Source organism: Prunus persica, chromosome G1 (genome assembly GCF_000346465.2).
Source record: "Prunus persica cultivar Lovell chromosome G1, Prunus_persica_NCBIv2, whole genome shotgun sequence".
Classification (NCBI taxonomy): domain Eukaryota; kingdom Viridiplantae; phylum Streptophyta; class Magnoliopsida; order Rosales; family Rosaceae; genus Prunus; species Prunus persica.
The window spans coordinates 26,603,974-26,626,601 of record NC_034009.1 but is presented as its reverse complement, the minus strand read 5'-3'; the positions used below and the strand labels follow the sequence as shown (position 1 = coordinate 26,626,601).

General features: G+C 37.5%; 7 protein-coding genes across 8 annotated transcripts; 5 read left to right on the top strand and 2 right to left on the bottom strand.

The window, feature by feature from the left end:
- Window positions 1,233-4,404, top strand: LOC18791111 (serine/arginine-rich splicing factor RSZ21). Of its 2 annotated transcripts, XM_020554281.1 has the most exons (6): window positions 1,234-1,374; window positions 1,570-1,679; window positions 1,800-1,888; window positions 2,260-2,500; window positions 2,750-2,878; window positions 3,038-4,404. In XM_020554281.1, exons 2-6 carry the CDS (start codon window positions 1,591-1,593, stop codon window positions 3,042-3,044), a joined length of 555 nt encoding a protein of 184 aa, XP_020409870.1. In that variant the 5' UTR covers window positions 1,234-1,374; window positions 1,570-1,590; the 3' UTR covers window positions 3,045-4,404. The 2 variants fall into 2 exon arrangements, with proteins under 2 accessions (XP_020409871.1, XP_020409870.1); XM_020554282.1 differs by lacking the exon at window positions 3,038-4,404 and having other exon boundaries at window positions 1,233-1,374; window positions 2,750-2,882.
- On the top strand, window positions 4,951-5,835 carry LOC18791908. The gene has a single exon (XM_007224644.1). The coding sequence runs from the start codon at window positions 4,951-4,953 to the stop codon at window positions 5,833-5,835; it is 885 nt and encodes a 294-aa protein (XP_007224706.1).
- On the top strand, window positions 6,909-8,228 carry LOC18792829. The gene has a single exon (XM_007225459.2). It carries the CDS (start codon window positions 7,005-7,007, stop codon window positions 7,998-8,000), a length of 996 nt encoding a protein of 331 aa, XP_007225521.1. The 5' UTR covers window positions 6,909-7,004; the 3' UTR covers window positions 8,001-8,228.
- On the top strand, window positions 8,959-10,558 carry LOC18788927. The gene has a single exon (XM_007226420.2). It carries the CDS (start codon window positions 9,078-9,080, stop codon window positions 10,038-10,040), a length of 963 nt encoding a protein of 320 aa, XP_007226482.2. The 5' UTR covers window positions 8,959-9,077; the 3' UTR covers window positions 10,041-10,558.
- Window positions 10,388-12,754, bottom strand: LOC18792568 (probable carotenoid cleavage dioxygenase 4, chloroplastic). Its single transcript, XM_007222371.2, is given in 3 exon segments — window positions 10,388-11,660; window positions 11,870-12,515; window positions 12,518-12,754. Coding segments are annotated over 3 exon segments (1,794 nt in total). The 5' UTR covers window positions 12,566-12,754; the 3' UTR covers window positions 10,388-10,560.
- On the top strand, window positions 16,392-17,132 carry LOC18788994. The gene has a single exon (XM_007226158.2). It carries the CDS (start codon window positions 16,392-16,394, stop codon window positions 17,130-17,132), a length of 741 nt encoding a protein of 246 aa, XP_007226220.2.
- LOC18788330 (spermidine synthase) lies at window positions 17,232-20,943 on the bottom strand. Its single transcript, XM_007222441.2, has 9 exons — window positions 20,610-20,943; window positions 19,541-19,617; window positions 19,311-19,433; window positions 18,992-19,096; window positions 18,703-18,775; window positions 18,539-18,610; window positions 18,247-18,442; window positions 17,652-17,775; window positions 17,232-17,556 (listed from the first exon to the last, which is right to left on the bottom strand). The coding sequence occupies exons 1-9, from the start codon at window positions 20,788-20,790 to the stop codon at window positions 17,491-17,493; spliced, it is 1,017 nt and encodes a 338-aa protein (XP_007222503.1). The 5' UTR covers window positions 20,791-20,943; the 3' UTR covers window positions 17,232-17,490.

The following is a 22,628-nucleotide window of genomic DNA, read 5'->3' as shown; positions in this document are numbered from 1 at the left end:
CTAAACTTCTCACACTTATCCATGCACTGACTCCATACGAAAAATATCTTATTTCGCTGGTCATTTTTGACCTTTTGTCCTGTTAAAATCATGGGTTTTACTAGAGATTTAAGCCCAAATAAACGTGATGATGATGAATAAAAAAAGGCATTGGAACTATGAACAATGAATTGAAAAAAAACATCGTGAGAAGGTGAAACGTTTTGTTACACCCGAATTGGATCTATATTCTCGTAAATTAAAATGATTTAGAATAATTTAGACTATAAAATTTATTAAATAAAATGCATGTATTAATTATAAGCCTTATAAGGCCATTCTTCTGTTATTGGTAGGCAAGGGCGGCCTTAACACGGTGCAAGTGGTGCCATTACACAAGGTAATTTTTTTTTTTTTACTTTATATTATATAGATTAATAGCCCCGATCTCTTGGACCACAAGGTTGTGGGTTCAAGAGATTGTGTTCACCCACCTTTGGATGTTAATCTAATGGTTCAAAAAAGTTTCTTAAAAGGAGTGCAAGAGCGAGTGAACCATTGAATTTACATCAAACAGTAAGTGACCACAAATTTCTTAGACTCCTGTAGTCCAAGAGATCGGGACTGTATATATTAATATTATAAAATTTTTATATATACTCAAGCGTGCAACACATTGACACAAAAGTGTATTTGATGGAGATGATTTCTAGTGCATATCCCTGTATATATCACATCCATATGATTTCTCCTATAAAAAAAAAAAAAAAACTTTCTTCCACTCCAAATAAATTCAAAACAAAAATTCATGCCTTATTCTTTCTCTTGAACTCTTATTTTTTGTACCAAACATTTATGAATTTATCAAATGAAAATATTAAAAAATTTATGAATTTGATTTGTGATTGTTATTACATTCTAATTGATGATGAATTTTAGTTATAAAAAAATTGTTTTATGACATTAAGTAATGACAATTTTTTTTTTAAGTATTTTCATATTAGATTATGTGAGGGCTCCGGTTAAAGTTTTGCACAAGGCCCTCAAAATCTCAGGACCAACCCTGTTGGTAGGTAGGTAAGGTTCCTATGATGATGTCATAAATTCCCACCTGCCGCATATTTGTGGAATATTCAACAAAAACGGCATGTCGTTTCGGTGACATTAGAAGGCTGGGCCTGGTGAATTATAATGAAAAGTGGGCCAGTTGGGCTCCATTTGACTTAACGCACATTCACAAGTAGAATAATAAGAAGAAGCAGGGAAAGCAAAACGCAAAATAGCTTCTGGTTCTAGGGTTTATTTGAGCTCTGCGATTTCACGCGCAGCGCGTTCAATTCCTTTCCTTATCGCTCCGATCGTTCATCTCTCAAATACTCTAGCGGTTTTTCCAAGGTAATATTTCGATGGTATTTGTCTCTTCTTTCGTTTCTCATATCATAGACTTTGAGAATAAGTATAAAGCCAAAGTATTATTAATTTATTGGATGAAAAGTTCGATCCTTGATGAGTTTAAAGGGAAAATAAATTATTCTTGTTTGATGGGTTTTGCTGTTTTATATATGTGTATAAATATATATGTTTTCTTAGGTTGAAAGTGGTTTTGCGACGATGGCTCGGGTTTATGTTGGGAATTTAGATCCTCGAGTGAATGAAAGGGATTTGGAAGATGAATTTCGGATGTTCGGTGTTCTTCGAGGGTTAGTTTCCTTTCTTACTAAATGCCTCTACTTTTTCATTGTTTGAATGAGTCACAATAGTTATTTTAAGGTTCAGTGAGATTTATTGATGCTGGTACTTTTTTATGTAATTGATCACAGTGTATGGGTGGCTCGAAGACCGCCCGGATATGCGTTTATTGAATTTGACGATCGCCGGGATGCTCTAGATGCAATTCAAGCTGTGGATGGTTTGTCTGACACTTCTACCACTCCAATTTGGTTTGACACCATAGTTTTCCTTTAGCAACTGCAAGTTATAATTTGTTGAAGCTTCCACCTGTTGAGGATACCAAAGGCCCATCCTTTTGAACTAAACTATAGTTTCAGATGGATGTTACTTATTACTTATAGTTAGCGTGTCTATTATCGTCAGCCCATTTTTGTTAGAGAAAGATGTTAAGGCACACAGAAGAGGCATGTCCATCATATTCTATGATAGATTCTGTACACCATATGTTTGAGTTGTGTGCTATTATCATAATATATCATCATCATCAACATTATCATCTTCACCATCGTAGCATCTCAAAGCTTCCTATTCCCATTTTTGTTTCTACAGGAAAAAATGGTTGGCGTGTCGAGCTTTCTCACAATTCTAAGGGTGGTGGAGGCCGTGGTGGTGGTGGAGGACGCGGGCGCGGTGGAGGTGAGGACTTAAGGTGTTATGAGTGTGGTGAACCTGGTCATTTTGCTCGTGAATGTCGCTTGCGTATTGGTTCACGAGGATTGGGTAGCGGAAGGCGCCGAAGTCCATCTCCTCGACGCCGCAGAAGTCCCAGTTATGATGGTTATGGACGCAGGTATACTGAAGACCTATGTCTTTCTTGTTTTCATTTGCATTGTACATCTTGTGGTAAAATTATGCTCTTCGCCACATCCTTCTTGCGCTTTGTTTCCCAGCTCACATAGAAATGAGATGTGACAAATTGAAACTTGTGATATTTGATTCATTATTCTGAGTAACCCTACTAATTATTTTGTACTAATTGCATTGTGGCTGCCGAGTTTTCTGAAAACATTACACTTAAAAATGTTTTATGTTGTTCCAGGAGCTATAGTCCGCGTAGGAGAAGATCTCCTCCACGACGTCGTAGTGTCACACCTCCTCGACGTGGACGAAGCTACAGTAGGTCTCCTCCATATCGCCCTGCTCGTCGTGCTTCACCTTATGCCAATGGGTAAGTCATGGCTGTACAATGTCTTGCTGTTTCTCTTTACAAATTATGTTAAATGTAAGGTTTAGCAAGTGTATTTTGGATGGTGTTATGTATTAGAGGACTTCATTTCTTGTTGATTTCTACGAGTAGCTGATTCATGTGTGTGTTTGTCTTCTGCAGGGACTAAGCTGGAATTGGAGCAAATGCTGGATGACCTTGAAAGGATGATATCTCTGCTATATTATAGTTCTAATAGGATTGGTTGAACTGACGAGAATCATGTTAGTTATGTCGATGTTGTGACAATGGGTTTTGTTAGAAACTTGGATTTGGATGGCTTGCTTCTACGAAGTGTTTTTGCCACCAAAAGGGGTGTTGGACACCGTTTTGCGTCGGCTTTCTCGCTTCAGCGTACTGAAGAGGTCCCTTTCCTACTTTTAAGTTGCCATATTATATCTGTTTATATATGATTTTTATGTGAATTTGTCCTTTGTGGTTAGATTTCATTGTTTGCATTAGAGGTTCCTAAAGTTTGCTTGTTTTGATTTGAGGTGTGATTTTCGGCTAAAACGGCTTCGTTTCGCCACTTACTGCATCTTAGTGCTCATGGGTCCCATCTCTGCGTCCTCCAGAGTATTCTACTTCTTGTTGCTTCTGCATATTGTTCAGTGAAACTGGAATATCTAGAAACTTTGGTACTTTCTACTTTGGTTGCATGCGGCACTTTTTTTATTGCAGTCTTCTGCAACAAAGCTTCCTGAATAAACCTTTTTCGTTAGCTGGTTCAAGAAGATGAAGCTGTTTATTGCCTTCCCCATCTCTGCACCACTGCACAACATGTACTTTTTGGTTGTCTGCACGTTAATCTGCTTGTTTTACTTGAGAAACCTGGCTGCATCTGACCATATTAGTGTCATCATCGTCAGCAGTGCTTCTGTAATAGTAAGTAAGACGTTCACTTCTTAGTCCTCTACTAGCTGGTGGAAGAAGGTGAAGCTGTTGTTGCCCTATTGGTTCTCATCACTCGAGTCTGGTTATCAATGGTTGAAAGCCAGAGCATCCATGGTATTAGTTTTAGAGCTTACTTAGTATTGTCGGTTAATCTACCCACTGAGTCGAGATGAACTGCAGACCTTTTTCGCTTGTGGAGTCCGTCACAAACTCGTCATCGTCAAGACCTAAGACTTTCCTCTGAAATCTTCTTGTTGTAGCACTCTTATTTTTGCACAGTTCTACAAGCCACACACCGCGAGCATATATAAGATTTTAATCATCGCGTAATATGTTTAAGTTGCTTGACCGAAGACCTGAATCCATCATTGAGGGCTGTCAGGCATGACAACCCTGTTTGGCTTGTGGTTGGTCAGGCCTCAAGTTATCTTTCCCCTTACCCTTGAAACTTGGTGGTTGCAATGTTTATTTTTCATTTCGATTTGATTTGTATTTTCGTTGTTGACTTGTAAATTAATATGCCGATCTGGTTCAGAGATGGCAATTATGAAACAAATGTCATGGTTTAGTACTTTGCATACTTTACATGATGATCATGGCGGACAAGTCACTATCTTGCATTTTTGTTGCAATAATCTTAGGATCTCACATTCTTTCATAGTAAGTAAAATACGAAATGGGATAAATACATTGTATAATATGTGAATTTTGTATGTATTGTTAAGATTTTGTAAAAAACACGCATATTAAATATAATGATACATTAAATATTTTATTTAATTAATATAGCCATGCGGATATATTATTTATTTATTTTTTTAAGAAAGGACCCCAGATTTCCTAGTAGGCCAAAGTGACACGGTTGGGAAAGTTGGCTGGAATATGTCGCTGTTGTCCTCTACTTCTTCGGAAATTTCAATGATCAATAATGCAAGTTACTTTATTATTTGATGTGCTTTGGATTATCACCCCAAAATAAACTAACAGGAGGAATCGGCTAGATTTGTACCATTCAAATGGAAACAAAACTAGAATTATACAAGTTTGTATCACAATGTCAATGCACCGCTGCTATATATATTGAAGAAGGAACCAATGCAAGACCCACAGTATTCAAACTTCGTAGTGGTACATCTGAGGGAATGGAGAACCCAAAATTTGCTGAGATTAAGCTATGGTTTCTTGGCACCGTAGGTCTAATCGAATCAGCCATGAAAATCCCATTTAGAAATCCCAATTTCATAGCCTTAACATTGATTACCTCCTTCCCACTATTTTGCATGAGATTAATACATGAATTGCCTTATAATTACCAGCCTAGTTTGATCAAGGAGGCAATATATCAGCTAGGAATTCTTACTCATGATGGAGGCAATATGTCGTGGGCTCTAAATCTGACCATTCAAATTCTGGAAGTTTACCTCTCTGTCTTTGTTGACTTCCTCAGTGCCCTCACAACTATCTATGCTGCCTCAATAATCTGTACCAGTAGTGAGAGGTCAACAATGGGTCTCCGAAATCTTCTTCGAAATTCAATAACCAAAACAAGGTGGCATGAGCGTATGTTTACATTCTTGTCTGTGTCCTTCTTGTGCTCTCTTTCCTCAAGTGTTGTAGACTATTGGCTTTATGCTAGGCCGTTACTTTTACCAGGCTGCCCAACTCGGTTGTCGCGGGGCTTGCATTTGATAGTTTATGGTGTGGCCTTTGCTAAATGGGCAGAGTACAGTGCCTGGTGGAACCTAAGTGTTGTTGTTTCCATTTTAGAGGAGAACAGAGGAATTGAAGCCATTTCAGCCTCATCAAAGTTAACCAAAGGAAATAGACTAAGAGGGCTCATTTGGATGCTTCTGTATTCTGTTTGGAGGTTCAAGTTGCCATCCGTCCTTGCCACATGGACTTTCCCACATATACTTGCATCCTATTACCTTGACACAAGCTTCGTGTGCCTGGGGAAGGTTATCAATTGGGTGGTTCTCACAGTTTATTACTACGATTGCAAAACTGTCACAACAAGGTTGCCATAAATTCTTAAGATCAAGCTATAAGATCTCTGATTCAAAAGTTCGTAATTGCTGCTTTTGCTCAATTAATTGAATTGAAAGTTACATGGGTTCACAAAAGTACGAGGGGCTAAGAAATGGTTTGTTGGCAATTCTACCGAGTAGACAATTCAGGGTTAACAAAACAATGGCTTGGATTTTACTATGATTCTCACCATGTTCTTGGAAACCACGGTATTATTTTATATATCATTTTGCAATTAGAAAAAGAGTAAAAGTCTGAGTCAAGTCAACTCCTGCCTCCCCACTCTGGGGCCATCAAGAAAGACTTCATGTCATTTACAAAGTCTCTTGATTGTGTTTGGATGGAGCTTGGGAGTGAAAGCACGGAGATGGAAAGCAACCTTATGGTGAAGAAGAACCAGAAACTGGAAGCCTTTGATATTCTCAGAAAAGCTCTTATAATCTCTGCCAGAAACATCTGGTGCCTCTCCATCTCCTAGAGCTCAGCACTGTGCTTGTGATCGTTGAATTTAATTGGAAAAGTTCATATAAATCTGATCTACACTTGAAAAGAAATATTTCCTTGGAAATGCTCACTTTGCCATTTGACACTTCTGAATTGTAAAATCGGATTTTAAAGAGGAAACCAGACAAGGAAATATAAAATGTAGTTGAGAAGTATAATGAAAGAACACAGGAAACAGAGAAAAACAGAACCCAATCACAAAAACTAGAACAGTATCTTCAAGATTACAATACAAAAAACTACGTCAAATGGTGGACTGTCCTGTCCTTGATTATTAAATTGACTAAGCAATGGCTACAGATGCGAAAAATTAGCAACTTGGGGCCTGTGGTATTATTTTTTAAAAATCATGACCCAATTAACAAAACAGGGAAATCTGAGTCAAGTCCACTCTTGATCCCCATCAATGTTCATTATACTTGCAGCCATCAAGAAAGACTTTGTGTTCGTTGACCTGTAATGAGAATCAGCTCTATTCTCTGATGGGCAGGGCCCATGGTATTAATTGTTTAGATCATGAAACAATTAGCAGAAGAAGAAAAGTCTAAGTCAAGTCAACCCTTGATCCCTATTAATATTCACTCCTTGTATCCACCAAGAAAGACTTGATGCTCACCACCTAGAAACTTTCAATTGTGATTGGGTCGAGCTTGGAAGTGAAGGCATGGAGATGGAAAGCAACCTTATCATGAAAAATCCGAAGCTTGAAGCCTTCGGTATTCTCAGAAAAGCTCTTATAATCTCTACAAGAAACACCAACTTCTTTATCTTCATCATTCTCACCTCCCTTCCTCTGTTCTGTTTCTTGGTTTACTATGAATCTTCTCTCCAAAAATCCCTGGTTGAAATCTCAAAAATTCTAAATCCACTCCACAACAATGTCCATGGTTACAATGCTTACTTCAACTTGAGTTGGTCAATACCATTAGACATAGCCACAAAATTGAACAAAGAGTTTCCTTATGAGTTGACTCATCTTGGTCTTCTCTATCTGGTGCCTCTCCATCTCCTAAAGCTCAGCACTGTGATTGTGATTGTCCATTTGGCATCAAAAATATACACAGAAGAGATACCGACAACGATGACTTTCAAAGAGATGGTACATAGACCCTTTGGCAAAACAAGACTGAAGGGCACATTTGTTACATATGTCTATGTTCTTTTCTTGTCAACTTTTACTCTTCTAGGATTGGCATGGTTAGGAATAACATACTATGCTCTCTTCAGGGACTTCAGCTTCATGGATGATCGTGTTTCCTATGCTGTTCTTTGTTGGCCATCTTTTGTAGCATTGCTAGCAATGTATTTGGCATGGAGTTCTGTATGGAATGTGAGTGTTGTGATTTCAATTTTGGAGGGGACACATGGAATCAAGGCATTTGGTCAAGCAATATATCTCACCAGTGGTTGTGAGTGGAGAGGGTTTATTTTGATGCTTATTTTTTGTGCTTGGGAAGTAGGTTTAAGGTTGCCATGCCTCTACATTGGCAGCTATGAAAGAGGGAATTATATTGGTCTTGTTGCACAGGTTAGCTTGTTCTGCTTTGGGAATGTGCTGAAGTGGGTTGCCTGCATGATATATTTCTACGATTGCAAGAACCGGGCTTTAGAGAAGAAGCTAATGATGAAGAGTAAGAAGAGAGTTGAAAGCTGTGGATGAATAAGCACTACAGGCAAGTAGATGGATGTGATCAAGCTCCAGATGAGCACTAGTAGGAACTGCAACAAAGTTTGATTTGGATCATTCTGCATCATGCTGATTTAAGTCTTTTAGCTCAATTTGCTTTTTTGCTTTTCTTTTGATTAATCATGCCTCACTTTACTTGGCAATGTTTCAAATATGTTTGGTATAAACGTGAACATAACTCATATCTGCTATTTTCTTGCATACCCATTGTTGCAAATTCCATTGCTATGTGGGAGACAATTATATCACGCATTTACAGCAAAAGGTGCCTCTTGAAACAGTATTGTTAACTCTTCAGAAACACTATTTCGATTCGACACATTGTTTCACCCAATGGTGCCGGTTTCTTCATTGTTTCACCCAGAAATTCTCCTTAAGAGTAATACAAAAACTATTTCAAATGGTTGGACCACCTGATATGAGGAGAGTACTGAACTTCCCAGAAGTGGTCCTCGTAGGAGGAGATCCCAACCTAAGACAGATGGTGCAATGTTGAGTTAAAAATATAAAAACTTTGGCCTTTGGGAGCACCGTTAGGCTCTTGCGTCGTCTCATCGGAGTGTTAAAGCGTCCAAGAATTTCTACGGTAACAAAAAGGGTCTGCAATACCTTGATATATAATAGAACTATCAATTACAGCCTAAAGGTCTCCACGAAGGTGCAAGGGGATATGAAATGGCGACATTTTCCACCAAGTAGACAAATTCAAGGTTAAACTTCTGTTTAAAATATCTTTTGTGAGCAAAGAAACGAAGTCAAGGTTAACAAAACAATGGCTCTGAATGTGAAAAATTAGTAACTTAGGGCCATGATAATGAATTTTTTATTTTGTGCACCACGAAGCAATTGCAAGGACGGCAAAAGTCTGAGTCAAGTCTACCCATCAATATTCATTCTGCTCAACCATCAAAAGGGTGGGGGGGTGGGGGTGGGTCAGGGTGGACTTAACTAAGACTTTTGAGTGTATTGCTAATTGCATGAAGTCAAGAAAAACTTTATGTTCATTTAGAAATTTATAATTGTGTTTGGATTGAGCTTGGAAGTGAAAGCATGGAGATGGAGAACAACCTTATGATGAAGAATCAGAAGCTGGAAGCCTTTGATATTCTCAGAAAAGCTCTTGTAATCTCTGCCAGAAACACCAACTTCTTCATCTTCACAATTCTCACCTCCCTTCCTCTCTTCTGTTTCTTGGTTTACTATGAATCTGTTCTCCAAAAATTCCTAGTTCAAATCTCAGAAATTCTAAAACAACCCCTTGATGACCTCGACTATGTTTGGATCATACCATTTGATACAACCAGAAAAATGAACAAAGAGTATACTGATGGGTTCATTCATCTGGGTCTTCTCTATCTGGTGCCTCTCCATCTCCTAGAGCTCAGCACCGTGCTCGTGGTTGTTGATTTGGCATCAAAGATGTACACAGAAGAGAGACCATTGATGACTCTCAAGGAGATGCTACATATACCCTTAGACAAAACAAGACTGAAGGGCACTTTTATAACATCTCTCTATTTCCTTGTCTTCTCAACTTGTGCTTTACTTGGATTGATATGGTTAGCAACAACATACTTTGTTGTATTCAAAGGCGCAATGTATGATTTGTTCTTTGCTGTATGGTGTGGGCCATCATTTGCAGCATTGCTAGCAATTTATTTGGCATGGAGTGCTGTGTGGAATGGGAGTCTTGTGATTTCAGTGTTGGAGGGGACATATGGCATCAAGGCATTTGCTCTAGCAATATATTTTAGCAGTGGGAGTGAGTGGAGAGGGATTCTTTTGATGCTTATGTTCTTTGCTTGGGAAGTAAGTTTAAGGTTGCCTTGCATCTATATCGGCTGCTATGGAAGAGGGATTAACTATATTGGTGTTGTTGCTCAGATTAGCTTGTTCTGCTTTGGGAATGTGGTGAAATGGGTCGCCTGCACGATATATTTCTGCGATTGCAAGAACCGGGCTTTAGAGAAGAGGTTGATGATGAAGGGTACAACAGGTGAAAGCTGTGGCTGAAAAACGGCTTGTGCATATATGTGATCATGATTATCAGAAACTCCAGAGTACAATTATGAACTGCAGCAAGTTCAGCATCAATTTCCACATTATGCAGATTAACTACGTCTTCCTAGCTCAACTTGTAATGTTTTTTTTCCTGAAATTTTCCTGAAAAGTTAATCATGTAAAAGTTTACTTGGCCAAGTTTCATATGAATTTGGAATGATCTTAAACAGATATTTATCTATATCTGCTGTTGTCTTGCATACCTCTATGTGGTGAATGCCATTGGGAGACTGAATAAACTTGTGGTCAGATTTGCACTCACCTAGTTTGGGGTATAATCTTTATTTTGGTGGTAAATATAATCAGTAAATAAAATGCAGATAGCTTTATTGAAAATATGTACAATATATATTTCAAACTTGTAATTGTAATGGTTTGTGGTTATGACAGTATATATATGTGGTGGGTGTTTTATTTTTATTTTTATAGTTTGTGTAACGTTTACTATGTTGCTGAATGGGGACACATGACACTACAACTTGTTGAGATCACTTTCCTTCACAAAGAGTCCATGGAAGCCATAAGGCACCCGCCGGGGCAGCCTCACATCTGCCACAATATCAAGCCGAGGAGACTTGGCATCCATCACCAAGAAGCTTGATTCTCCTGCCTTCTCATCATGAACATACGTCACCACGTACCCATCGTCCTCATCTGCCTCCGGATTCTCGGGCTCTCTAGCCACGAAAAACGGCTCACCCCCATAGCACCCTGGCCCAAACATCCTGCTAGCCACTATACACTCCTTGTGCTCCACATTGGACACATCTAATTTCACCACCCCTGATATCTTAGGCATTGGATCACCCACAGCTGCATAAACATACTTGTTCTTCTTCCCCACATAAGCCGGATTGAACACAGCAAAGTCTAGATTTCTTGTGGAGATGGGTTGCCTTGACACAATCCCTGTCTTGAGATCAATCCTAACTTTCTCAACCGAAGCATGGATCAAATCCATTCTCTCCATTGTGTGCTCTGCTGACAAAATGTTTGGTGCCACCATCACTATAGCATCCTCTTCATCCCAAGCATTGATGGCATGTATGATGTTAAAACCAGGCACATCAAACCACCTCATCTCCGTTTCATCTTTCGCGTATCGCGGGATCACTCCGATTCTAGGCACCTTGGAAGGGTCCAAGCCAACAGGCGATGCTCCTTTGGTGATCATGTCAATTGGGTTCATGCCAATTTGTATGTCAACAAAGATGGCATATTTTTTTGTGATTGCAAAGTCGTGGAGGAACGATGGAGTGACCATAGAAAATATGGGCACGTCTGGCTGCTTTGTGCCGTTTGCATCAAACCGAAAGTATGTTAGAAATGGAGGCAAGGGGCCGTAGCGGAAGGCAAAGGCCTCCCCTGTTTCAGGGTCTATCTTTGGATGAGCCGTCATGCTCATGAAGAGCTTGCCATCAAAATCATGGCGTCCCAGAGTTTGGATATCTCCATTGGATGTCAAACGCAAAGAATAAGGGAGATCAGACTCGCCAAGCGCATAAAGTTGGTTGCCAAAGAAAGCCAAACTTGTGTTTGCAAGACCAATGCCATTAGCAGGATTGTATTGGCCTGTTACCAAAAGTATTGAAAATATTAAGAAAAGTCATATGGAAATTTCTATTCTAAAAAATTGTATTTATGACTCCGACTTCGAGTTTATAGTTTGGTAGTATAATTGTTCGCATCTTATAAATTGAGTGAATTAATAAAACCATGGGGTTAGTGTGTAATTTTGCCAAATTGATTTAAATAGTATTAGTGAAAATTTTAGACTCTGCCTGTAAAGACGCGGGCAGCGGAGAGAGCGCCACGTGTGGCGGAGGCAGTGAGGCCGTTGAAGCCAGAGAAGACGCTGGGAAGAATAGGGTAGCCAGCATCACGCTCAATGGTGTATTTGTAGGTCTTGACATAGCGGCTGCACAGCACGGCACGGCCTTTGGAGATCCTAACAGAGTGAAGCATGCCGTCTCCGTCAAACAGGTGGTAGGGCCCACGCGGAAGGTACTGCGGGTTCGGGCCATTGCGGATGTAGGCACCGTCGAGGCACGGCGGTAGGGAGCCCTGTATGATCTCACACTCGGTCGGAGGAAGCTCATCAACCGGAGCAAAGTTGTTGGAGAGGACGTGCTTTGGGTCCACAGAAGGGCGCAGTGGAGGGTCTATGAAGTTGTTTATGATGTCATCCAAAGCGTTGAAGATCACCGCAGGTAGCGTAGGATCTGTTCCTTTTTTTGCCGCAGAGAATGTTGAAGCATTGTTGTAATCGCGAGCTTTTGTTGTTAGTGGCGGGGATGGAGTTTTTGGAGGCTGTGGTGCTTTTGTGGAGGTGGGTTTTGAAGCTGGTGGTGGGCTTGATGGTCTTTCTTCAATTCTAACAGAGGAAATGCTGAACTTGGGGGTTGCTATGGCAGGAGAGAGAGAGAGAGATTTTGAGTGGGAAATGTGGATAGGAAAGAGGAAGAGAAGGCATCCATAATTCTGGTATTGCCCTTCACTGCAAAATGGGAAAGTAATTAACAAAAGAGAGAAAAAAAGGTAGTGAGGTGTGGGATCAGTTGGTTGGAATAAATAAAGGCTTCATGTTGGTGTTGGGATATTTGCTTGCTGTGTGAGGACACTCTCAAATAATTCTGGTTACAATCAGAACAGAGGAGGGGACCACATTCTGCAATATCTTCCGCTTCCCCAAATGGATGGTTCAGAAATTTCAATTCAAAAATTATATCTGGTAATCCTCGCTAGGTTGATGTTTCACCAAAATGCATTTATTGCAGAGGGGCACCCTTGTCACCTTCATCTTGCTCCTTTTCTAACCTCAATTTGTTTAGTATTTGGGTTAATATCTTTAGTATCAAGCTATCGGCAAGTGCTTTCTCTTTTAACTTTTTAAAACTCTCTCTCATGGAGAAGAGAGAGAGAGAGACCATGATGGCATAAATGGCTCTCTTCATAGAGATGGTCCCTTAAGGGACGCAAGGACTTCTTTCAAGGCTTGTTTTGTCTGTGTGGACCTGGTTTAAAGTTGTTATGCCTTTTCTTTTATCTATATTTTTTTTTTATCATCGAAGGAAATCAGACACCTAAACCCTAAATCGAACGCTTGACTTATTTTAATCCTAACCCGATACTCATATTAGGTTTGCCCTGTTTTGGGATCATTGAATTGGGATCAAAGAAACCTTAACCGATATAATATATATATATATAGTAAATTTGGGTTTTCTCCTTTAAATTATTATTATTATTTTTTACCTACAACCCATTCTTTTATTTTTCTATAAATTAAACCCAATTTTTACATGTAAAACTTGGTGACTAGAATTCACCTAAGTAAGTTACCTAAGCAAGCTTAACATATTAAATGTTATATTTTATGAATTTCTAAAATACCCCTAATTGCATTTTAACTTCTTTTTTTCCCAACAAATTGTTTGCTATTCAACGTCATAATGGTGTTTCAATTTTGCATAAGTTTTGTGGGTCAGTTTTATTTATTTATTTTATATATAATTAAACTTGGTGTGTAATTAGTGTCGTATGTTTTTGAAATTGATTGGTTCCAATATACCTTTATTTTTTATTTTTTATATTTTTTATGTATACTATGATTGGTTATATTTTGTAAACGAAACATATAATTAAAACTTGGTTTGCTTTTCCAAATCCGACTACCTGATCATATTTTATTTTAATTTCATATTAATTAGTTATTTCCTTTTATTTATATCAAAATTTAAAATTTAATAATTATTATGTATTTGAAATTAATTTGTTTGAGGTACATTAATTTACCTACAACACTATATTTTTGTATACCTATTTTTTCCTTATACATAATGTACCTATTGTTATGACTTCAATAATGTACCTATTTTTTATGTATAAATAATGTACCTATATTTTTGTATACTAAATCATGTACCTGTATTTTTTATATATAAATAATGTACCTATATTTTTGCTTATAATGGACCATATTCAATAATGAACCTATTTTTTTTATTATAAATAATGTACCTATATTTTTGTGTATTAAACCTTGGATTTTGAACATTTTCTTAAAATATACCAATTTCAAATTGCAAATAACAAAAATAGTTGCCATGTGAAAATTAAAATAAGAATTCTTTAAAGCCACCCATGTTGCAATTGACCAAGGAAACCTCAACTCTCATCTTCTATATCATTCAAAGCCACTTAAAATATATATGAAAAAAGAAAGCCACTTAAAATATGAAGAAGATATAGTGCATTCAATTTTGAGGGGCACTTGCATTTTGATCCTTTTATTATAATAATATCGTTAGTATGTATCAAAATCAACCTACTATTTCTTTCACTATTTGGGTATAATCTCAATCTGTCACTGTTATATGGGGCACCTTTGTTAATGCTCTCACTTTCTCTAAGCAAGCATTGGTTTTTTCTTTTCGGACGCTTTATTTATTTTAAGCAACTTGTGTCGTTGCTGAGATTTGCGTCTTCCCCATGCCTATTGCTATGTCAATCAGCAGTAGGAGAAGGCCGCAATTCAATACATTTATAACCACATATCAACTATCTACGACTCTACACACGACAATTTCCCCCAATTTCTCTTTGATTGAATCAATCACCTACATACTTTGCAAAAGATGACAGACAGAAATATGGTATGATTTTTGTTTGTTTTTCTTTTTTAGACGAGCGATGTTGGAGAAAGGAAAATCAAACATAAGATTTAGAATGCATAAATGCATGTTCTTAACAACTAAGTTACAAGTCCTTTGTAGAATATGACTAACTATTCAGTTCAGTCACCCCTACAACAAAAAAAGACATAATAAAGGAAGCAAGCAAAATCATACATTTACGATTCTCAGTCAATCACGATATAACACGCATTATAATTTTTCCATATAGCATAATTTGATTAATTGAAGACAGCAAAACAATGCTATCTCCATTCGCACAAGTTTTTCTGCCCTCAAAAACTCATAGTTGAAAAATATGAAGCTTCTTTCCGTGTTGAATTGCCAAATCAGCCAACGGTAAAGGTAACATCAAGTCCAATCAATCAGTCTCAAATTATGAAACGACCGTCTCAACCTAATGAAAGACCCCTTAATTACTCGGGGTAGTGTTTTTCTTTTTGATCAATACGAAACTTTCAATAACAGACCGGCGAGGGCCAGAACCACATACACCTGGGCAGCATAAGGAAACAAACAAGCTTAAATAAAAACAATCACAATATCTTCAATAGGACTGTTGTCCAGCATGGGTGACAGCAAGGCCCCAAACAAAGAAGACAAGTGAGGAGCAAAAGGACACCGAAACTTATGGGGTTCCAGGGAGGCCATCCATCGTAAGGATTCCGACCAGGGAGGGAGGGGGCTGAAGGTGTAGTGTCGGGAGACTCTAGAAAAGACTAAAGGAGAGAGAAATTTTTTAAAAGAAGCTAAAATAGATAAAATTGCTCTTATTTATTTTTGAATTTTCTAAAGAATCTTTTACATTTGCATGTCTTTAGTTTGAAAATTAAGAGGTTTTTCATTTTTTTTTTTAAACTTTGACTTTTTTTAAAAATAAAAGTTATTTTGTGACTAAAACCTAAATTTACTTAGTCGCTTTAACCAAGGCTGAAGTCAGTATAAAAGAAATTATTTCGTTGGTGGGGATGCAAGAAGTATAGCCAAATCTCTTTGGACCTTGGACTAACTCTCTGCTTCATTTGGAAGTGGTAATTCTTAAGCCCACTATTTTGGGTCTCCATGGGCCAATTAGTTTGGCTTTTTAGACCCATGGATATCTCTTGACTAGTGTTGGTTTAATTAATGACAAAAGGGCTGCCCAATGGGAGCTCACTATATAAGTAACAGGTATGGCATCATTATCAAATACCAACCAAGCCAATGACTTGATGCCCACTGGGTTTGAATTGAAGCCTAAGGGATTCTTCTCAATGCATTATGAATTTACCACTGTCTTGTTCTCAAGTGAAGTCCTTTAATAAAATTCTCCCTGCTTCATTTGTAGCAACTTAAGGAGAAGACGATCGTGGATATGGAAAGCAACCATACCATGCTGAAGCAAAAGCTAGGATTCTTTGATACATTCAAACAAGCCCTGAGTTTAATCTACAACACTAACTACTTTATTCTACTCACCTTTCTCTCCTCTCTACCTCTCTTCTGCTTCTCAGTTTACTATGAGCTATTGCTCCAAAGAACCCTGGTTCAAATCTCAGAATTTGTAAGGCAACAACACCCTAGTAACTACCACCACAACTGGCAAACACTGCTCCATACGGCTGCCCGAATGACCGATAAATTTCCCAACAACTTGATTCAACTGGGATTTCTTTATGTGGTGCCTCTTCATCTCCTAGAGCTCTGCACTGCTTTTGTCACAGTCAATTTAGCATTGACGACACTCGCAGAAGGAAAAAAAACAGCATCCAAAGCCAATTTTAGAGGCACTCTTGTCACATCCATCTGGGTTCTTTTCTTCTCAACTTGCACTGTACTTGGATCAGTATGGTTAGCATCAATCTACTATGTTATATTGAACAACTTGGGGTACAACTGTAAGCTGTATTTTGGAGTGTTATATAGGGCAGCTTGTATGGCACTGCTGGCAAAGTACTTAGAATGGAGGTCTATATGGAACATGGCCATAGTGGTTTCAATATTGGAGGATGCAAATGGAGCTAATGCATTGATACTATCTGCTCATCTAAGCAGAGGCAACGAGCGGCAAGGGCTTCTCATAACGCTTGTTTTCTCTGTTTTGGGGCTTGCTTTAAGGTGGTCAGGGCTCTTTTTTGAATGCTATGAAAGAGGAAATGGGATTTTTGCTCAGGTTGGGCTTTTCTGCATGGTTAATGTGGTGAAGTGGGTCGTATATATGGTTTATTTTGACAACTGCAAAAGGCGGATTTTGAAGAAGAAAGTTGACATGGAAATGGGAAAAGTTGAGAGGAGTAATCTGAGAACAGAGAAAACAGAACCTGCTGATAATAATAGTTCAGATTGTAGAACAAAACTAGAAACAGAGTAGGTTCCGAGAGACGTTGCAAGCTTCATACATGCTCTTCTTCTCTTATCTCTCTGTTCAGGGGCAGTTATATAAACTACAGGTTTACAGGAAAACATGTAATGAACATTAAATGGAGGCAAAACTAGCTTGCTTATATTACTATTTTCGTAACTATCCATAAAGGAAGGAAAGACGATCTTTGAGAGCATCGTTGATGTCACTAAAGCTCTAACAATCCCAATTGGGACAAACTCTTGAACAGCAATTTAAATATCAATTATTCCATGGTCCATTGCTCTGGAAAAACTATTTCAACTAGGCCAAAAGCAGGTACTCAGCAATAGCCAATCTGCTCGTTGGATGCTACTGAAAATTTTCCTCAATTTGCTTTTGCATCAATCACCTTCTTTGCAAAAGATGGTAGACAGAAAGCAGCTGTGTGAATCTGAAAATGAGAGAAATAATTAAATCCAACAGAAAAAAGGGGGATAATATTGACAAGCTCACCCAAAAAAATAAAAAACAAAACAAAAGTCACACCTCAGAGTTGTAAAATTTCAATGGTCTTGATTTTTGACTGTCATTTGCATCAATTGGATTCACAGGGTGCTTAAAATCCACAGCAGGTCCCTCGGTAGAACAAAGCATAAAACCAATCACCCCACTGAAGAAGTAAAAAGTAAAATCAGCAGAAAAGATAGGAACATGTCTAATCAGACAAATCACAGACCACGTCACCAACATAGAAAAATAATTAACACTCTACTTTGTACGACATGATGCCAACTTGTCATACTGGAAGACAATCAAATAATGGATGGCCGTGTAAGTGATGGAGTTATCACTTGCAGCAAAAAGAAAATAAAAAATTAAACTAATTTCAAAAGTAAAAGAACAAAGAAAGCTAAATTCAGAAAAATATGGTGGTCTCTAAGTCACATGTTGCACTTCAGAAACCATTAGTTATGATAATTTACCAGCTAGTACATTGCAAAATGAGAAAATGCCACTATTAAACTTGTTATAAACACAAACGTGCAACCATGCAGACACATCCCTTGTGGACCTGTGTATGCGTCTGCATGAGGGAGAGAGAGAGGGAGAGGATGTAAAAGAGACTCAGAAAAGTGTATGCCTTGGATATGTAGGGACTGTAGTCCATGCGTAGTTGACGGAGCCTTTAAATATCTGGCGACAGTTGGCCACAATATCCTCAATGATGTGCATGTGAAGCCATATACTCTCTGCCTGTGTACACACGACTCCTCCTGGACGAAGAGCATTTGCTACTGTCTGAAAAAAGGGCTTCTCAAAAAGCTCTTGTGCAGGACCTAATAGAAAACAAACATCAAAACCAGTAAACTCACACATAACATAATTCTCAGGTTCCTATTGGGAGCATGATGCATGTCATTTCTTATTAATACCTATTGGGTCAGAAGAGTCCACTATTACTGCATCATAAGTTCCTGCAGGAACAGCCTTCAAAAATGCAACTCCTACAATATCGAAAGAAAGTTTATGAGGATGCCATTTGCAAGAAGCGAAAAGAAAAGGCAAGAAAAACAGAAGAGGAACAAGCAGATCTTACCATCACCAACATGAAGCTTGACTCGTGGGTCCTCATATCCAACAGCTACGGCAGGGAAAAACTGCTTAGACACCTGGAATGGAGTAGGAAGAATCAACCCTTTATCATTTCATCCGATATTATTCAGAAGTCTTTAGTCCATTTTTGCATGTCAAATAAGAACCGCATAAAAACATGCATGTTCCAACCACATTGAATTCATTCTAGTATGATGTATTAGCAACTTTGAATAATTGATACAATAAAACCCAAGCAGAACAGACCCAAAGATATGATTGATATTACTTACATCAACCACCATCTTGTCAATCTCACATATATCTATCTGCTCAATAGAAGAATAGCGAGCCACTTCCCGCAGAACTCCACCATCTCCTCCACCGATAACCAAAACCTAAAGAATACCAATTTGGAAAGATAATTAAAGAACAACAAATCATAGAGAACAAAACTAATGCACTTCACAGATCATGCTCTTAACAAAGGTTTGTGAACAATAAAAACAGGGGACTGTCATGTCCGTGGGTACATAACTTTTTTGTATTGTTATGAAAAATGTCAAATCAGATTCCTAGTTAGTGATTTAGCTTAAAAATAATAATATTAACCTTCACTGGGTTTGGAATTGAGCAGAGGGGAAGATGAGTAATCATTTCTTGATAGGCACATTCATCCCTTTCGGTTAGCTGAATCACCCCATCCAATACAAGAACCTTTCCATATGTTGATGACTGTAAGACGAAATCATAGCATCAATTAAGATAATTTCTTTCTTTTCTCAATAGAAATAGATACTGGTTAAAAGTAACACTAACATCTTCTGAGAAATGTCAAATACCTGGAAGACCATCACATCCTGATAGTCAGACTTCCCTTGAAATAGAATCTTCTCTATCTTCAAGGAATGTGCCTCTCCTGCATAATATCATGTATAAATCAATTTCCACAAAGTATACAGCCTAGTTCTATAATCAGGCTGTCTACCAAACAATGGGAAGCTGCAATAACCAAACAACAAAGACTGAAAACATTCTTGTTTTCATTTGTACAGCACATCAAGGAAAAGCAACAAAGCCAATTATTAATCTTATGCTTCAAACATACAGTGCTTACAGGCAACACTATACACATTATTACTCCCACAAACATAAATTATTCATTAAAGTAAAACTGCCGGTATTGTAACATGAAACCATATAATATCAACAGATCGAACTTCCAAGTGACCCAGTACCACTAGACATTTCAGCCTCAAGCAGTATGCATTGCGGTCCACACTTGATGACAAACAAGAAAGCAAAGGAGGTTCCTCACTAACAATTATCACGTGGCATAGTCTTGGGTTTGGAATTTCAAAGGAGCTCATGGGAAACACAGCTTTTCATGGGAAAGAAACTCATAAACAACACTGAAAAATAGCAAATTGACATGAAATCCTAAGGTAGCTCTGGAAAAAGAAACCCATAATAAACTTTGGAGACAAGACAAGCATCATGAACTGATATATGTGGTCCAAAATCTAATGAAAATGGAATAATGCAAGCATGTCACAGATAGCACACTACATGTATTCCCATATAATTTGCACAATTTATTATTTCAATCTAAACTGTTAATTCTGTACAAGAACTTGTTCCCATATAAATTACATAATCTATTAGTTTCATTCTAAACTGTTACTCTGTACAATAAACAAATCACAGGATTTCATTAGCAAGCATTAACCAATAACAGCCATACACATAAAGATTTAAAAATATATAAAAAACCAACAACGAGTTCATAACATTCCTTGCTACAAATACACTATTTGTACGACTTCGCAACTTTCCCACAATTTCTGAGCTGCCAAACACATGTCATAGCGAGAGGAAAACAAAAAGATGGGTAAGTAAAAGAAAACCAACCTGGCCACATTGGGCTAATCTCTGAAAACCACCCAGGAATAACAGCAGAAACACCATCAGCCTCTTTGCCAGTATCAGTCTCCACGGACACGGTTGAGGCCGCATAAACTCCGTTCTCTTCTTCTTCTCTGGACCTCTTCAATGGAAAATCAGCAGACCCCGCCACAATCTCTTCCGCCATAGCCAAACACTGAAGAAATGGAACCAAAAAAACCTAAAGAGACGATATGAATGACTGGGCCGCGAGCGAGCAAGCGGTTTAAAGACTCAGAGACACAGACCACACAGTCTCGGCGTTGCTCGCTTTATACAAAAATTCCAGGAATATTATTATTGTTATTAATTCTCATTAATTATATTCACTAATTAAATATTATGAAATAAAGTTTGGTAATTAATTTGGTGAGGCACAAAAAGAATCTGATTGCTGCCTCTGCTTACTAGTGACGCGTTTGTTTGGCATTTGCTTTTTCTTTCTTACTTTCCGACTTTCCGACTTTCCGACTTTCCCTTTGTGACTGACTTTGATTCAACTATTATTATAACAATATAATTTTATTGTAATTTAATTATTTTTTGGAAGTACAGTATAAAATGATAAGGTTCTCAATTAGGGTTTGCTCAATTTGGCTTTTGTTTTTGTTGGATTTGGATACAAACAAATGTTCCAAAATATCATATCTTTGCTGTGCCTGATTCTAGAGCCAATAAGTGCCCCTCTTTTATGGGTATTTTACATATCTCGCCACTGATTTGTTATTTATTCCTTTTGGGGGTTTTTTTTCTTTATTTATATTCGAATAATTTGATGTGGTCGGTGGCTTTGTATGGCATTTGGTGTGATTGAGGGGGTAGTATTTTCCTTTAGCTAACGGGGAACAAAGCCACATTAAGAGTGGGGCAGCAAAATCCAGTGGGATTAGAAATTAGAGATTTCCCTAACTTGTGAATTATGGTCCATTCACTAATCAACTTTAGTCACAATGGATTGTGAATTGTTTGATGTGTGATTATTAGGATGACTTTAGACATAAAATTATTATACACGTGCATGAGAATCATAAAAAACATAAGGGTACAAGAGTAATTGTGTATTTGTACGCCCCGAAATTTAAGAAAAAATTTAGAATTTGAAATACGTTAAAGTGAAAACGGAATACATTCTCCATTAAACTAAATATTACTAAAACAAATTATCATCAAATAGGATTTGCGCATTAAGATTAAATTGAGACTTTTGGCACGTGTGTGAAGTAGAAAATTGTATGTATAAGTATAGACATGTAAATGAATCATATTTTTATCCGAATTCGGTGTAATTAATAGAAGATGGATTGGACTTCTCAATCCGTGAATCCGATTACAATCCAAATCCTGTAATCCGATTATAAATGGATTCGGATATCGACTATAGTTTATCTGATTCGATAATAATATGATCCGACTTAGTATGAAGTATAATTTAATTTTTATATTAATATTTTATGTGTGTAAATGAGTCATTTTAATTTTATATGCACTAAGAATACACTTAAAATTAATTTTTATGATAAAATATCAAAATTTGATATAAAAAGTAGATAAATACAATAAAAGATTGACGCTACTACTGAAATTTTGATTTTGTGCACATATCAAAATAAATCCAACTCAATGCGTAATAAATATAAATTGATAGGTGCAATTTAATAATCTAAATCTGATAATGTATTTATAAATATATTCGGATTTAAACTAAGGTATATCCAATCCAAATCTAATCCGTTTATAGATCTAGTAGTATAGCTTTCCCAATTCCCATCTCCGCCATTTTAATGAATAAAGTTAATTGCCTCGTGTGCAATATATGCCATGCATGTTGGAGACTTGTAGGAACAAAATTTAAAAAAATTCCTCCTTTTGTGGAGCAAACAATGAGCATCATATAGCTGATTAAGATCAGCCCACGTGGCAATTATGAGTGTGAACACATCGTTTGGTAATGATAAATTGTGGGCGATTGCTTGCTTTCATTTTAAG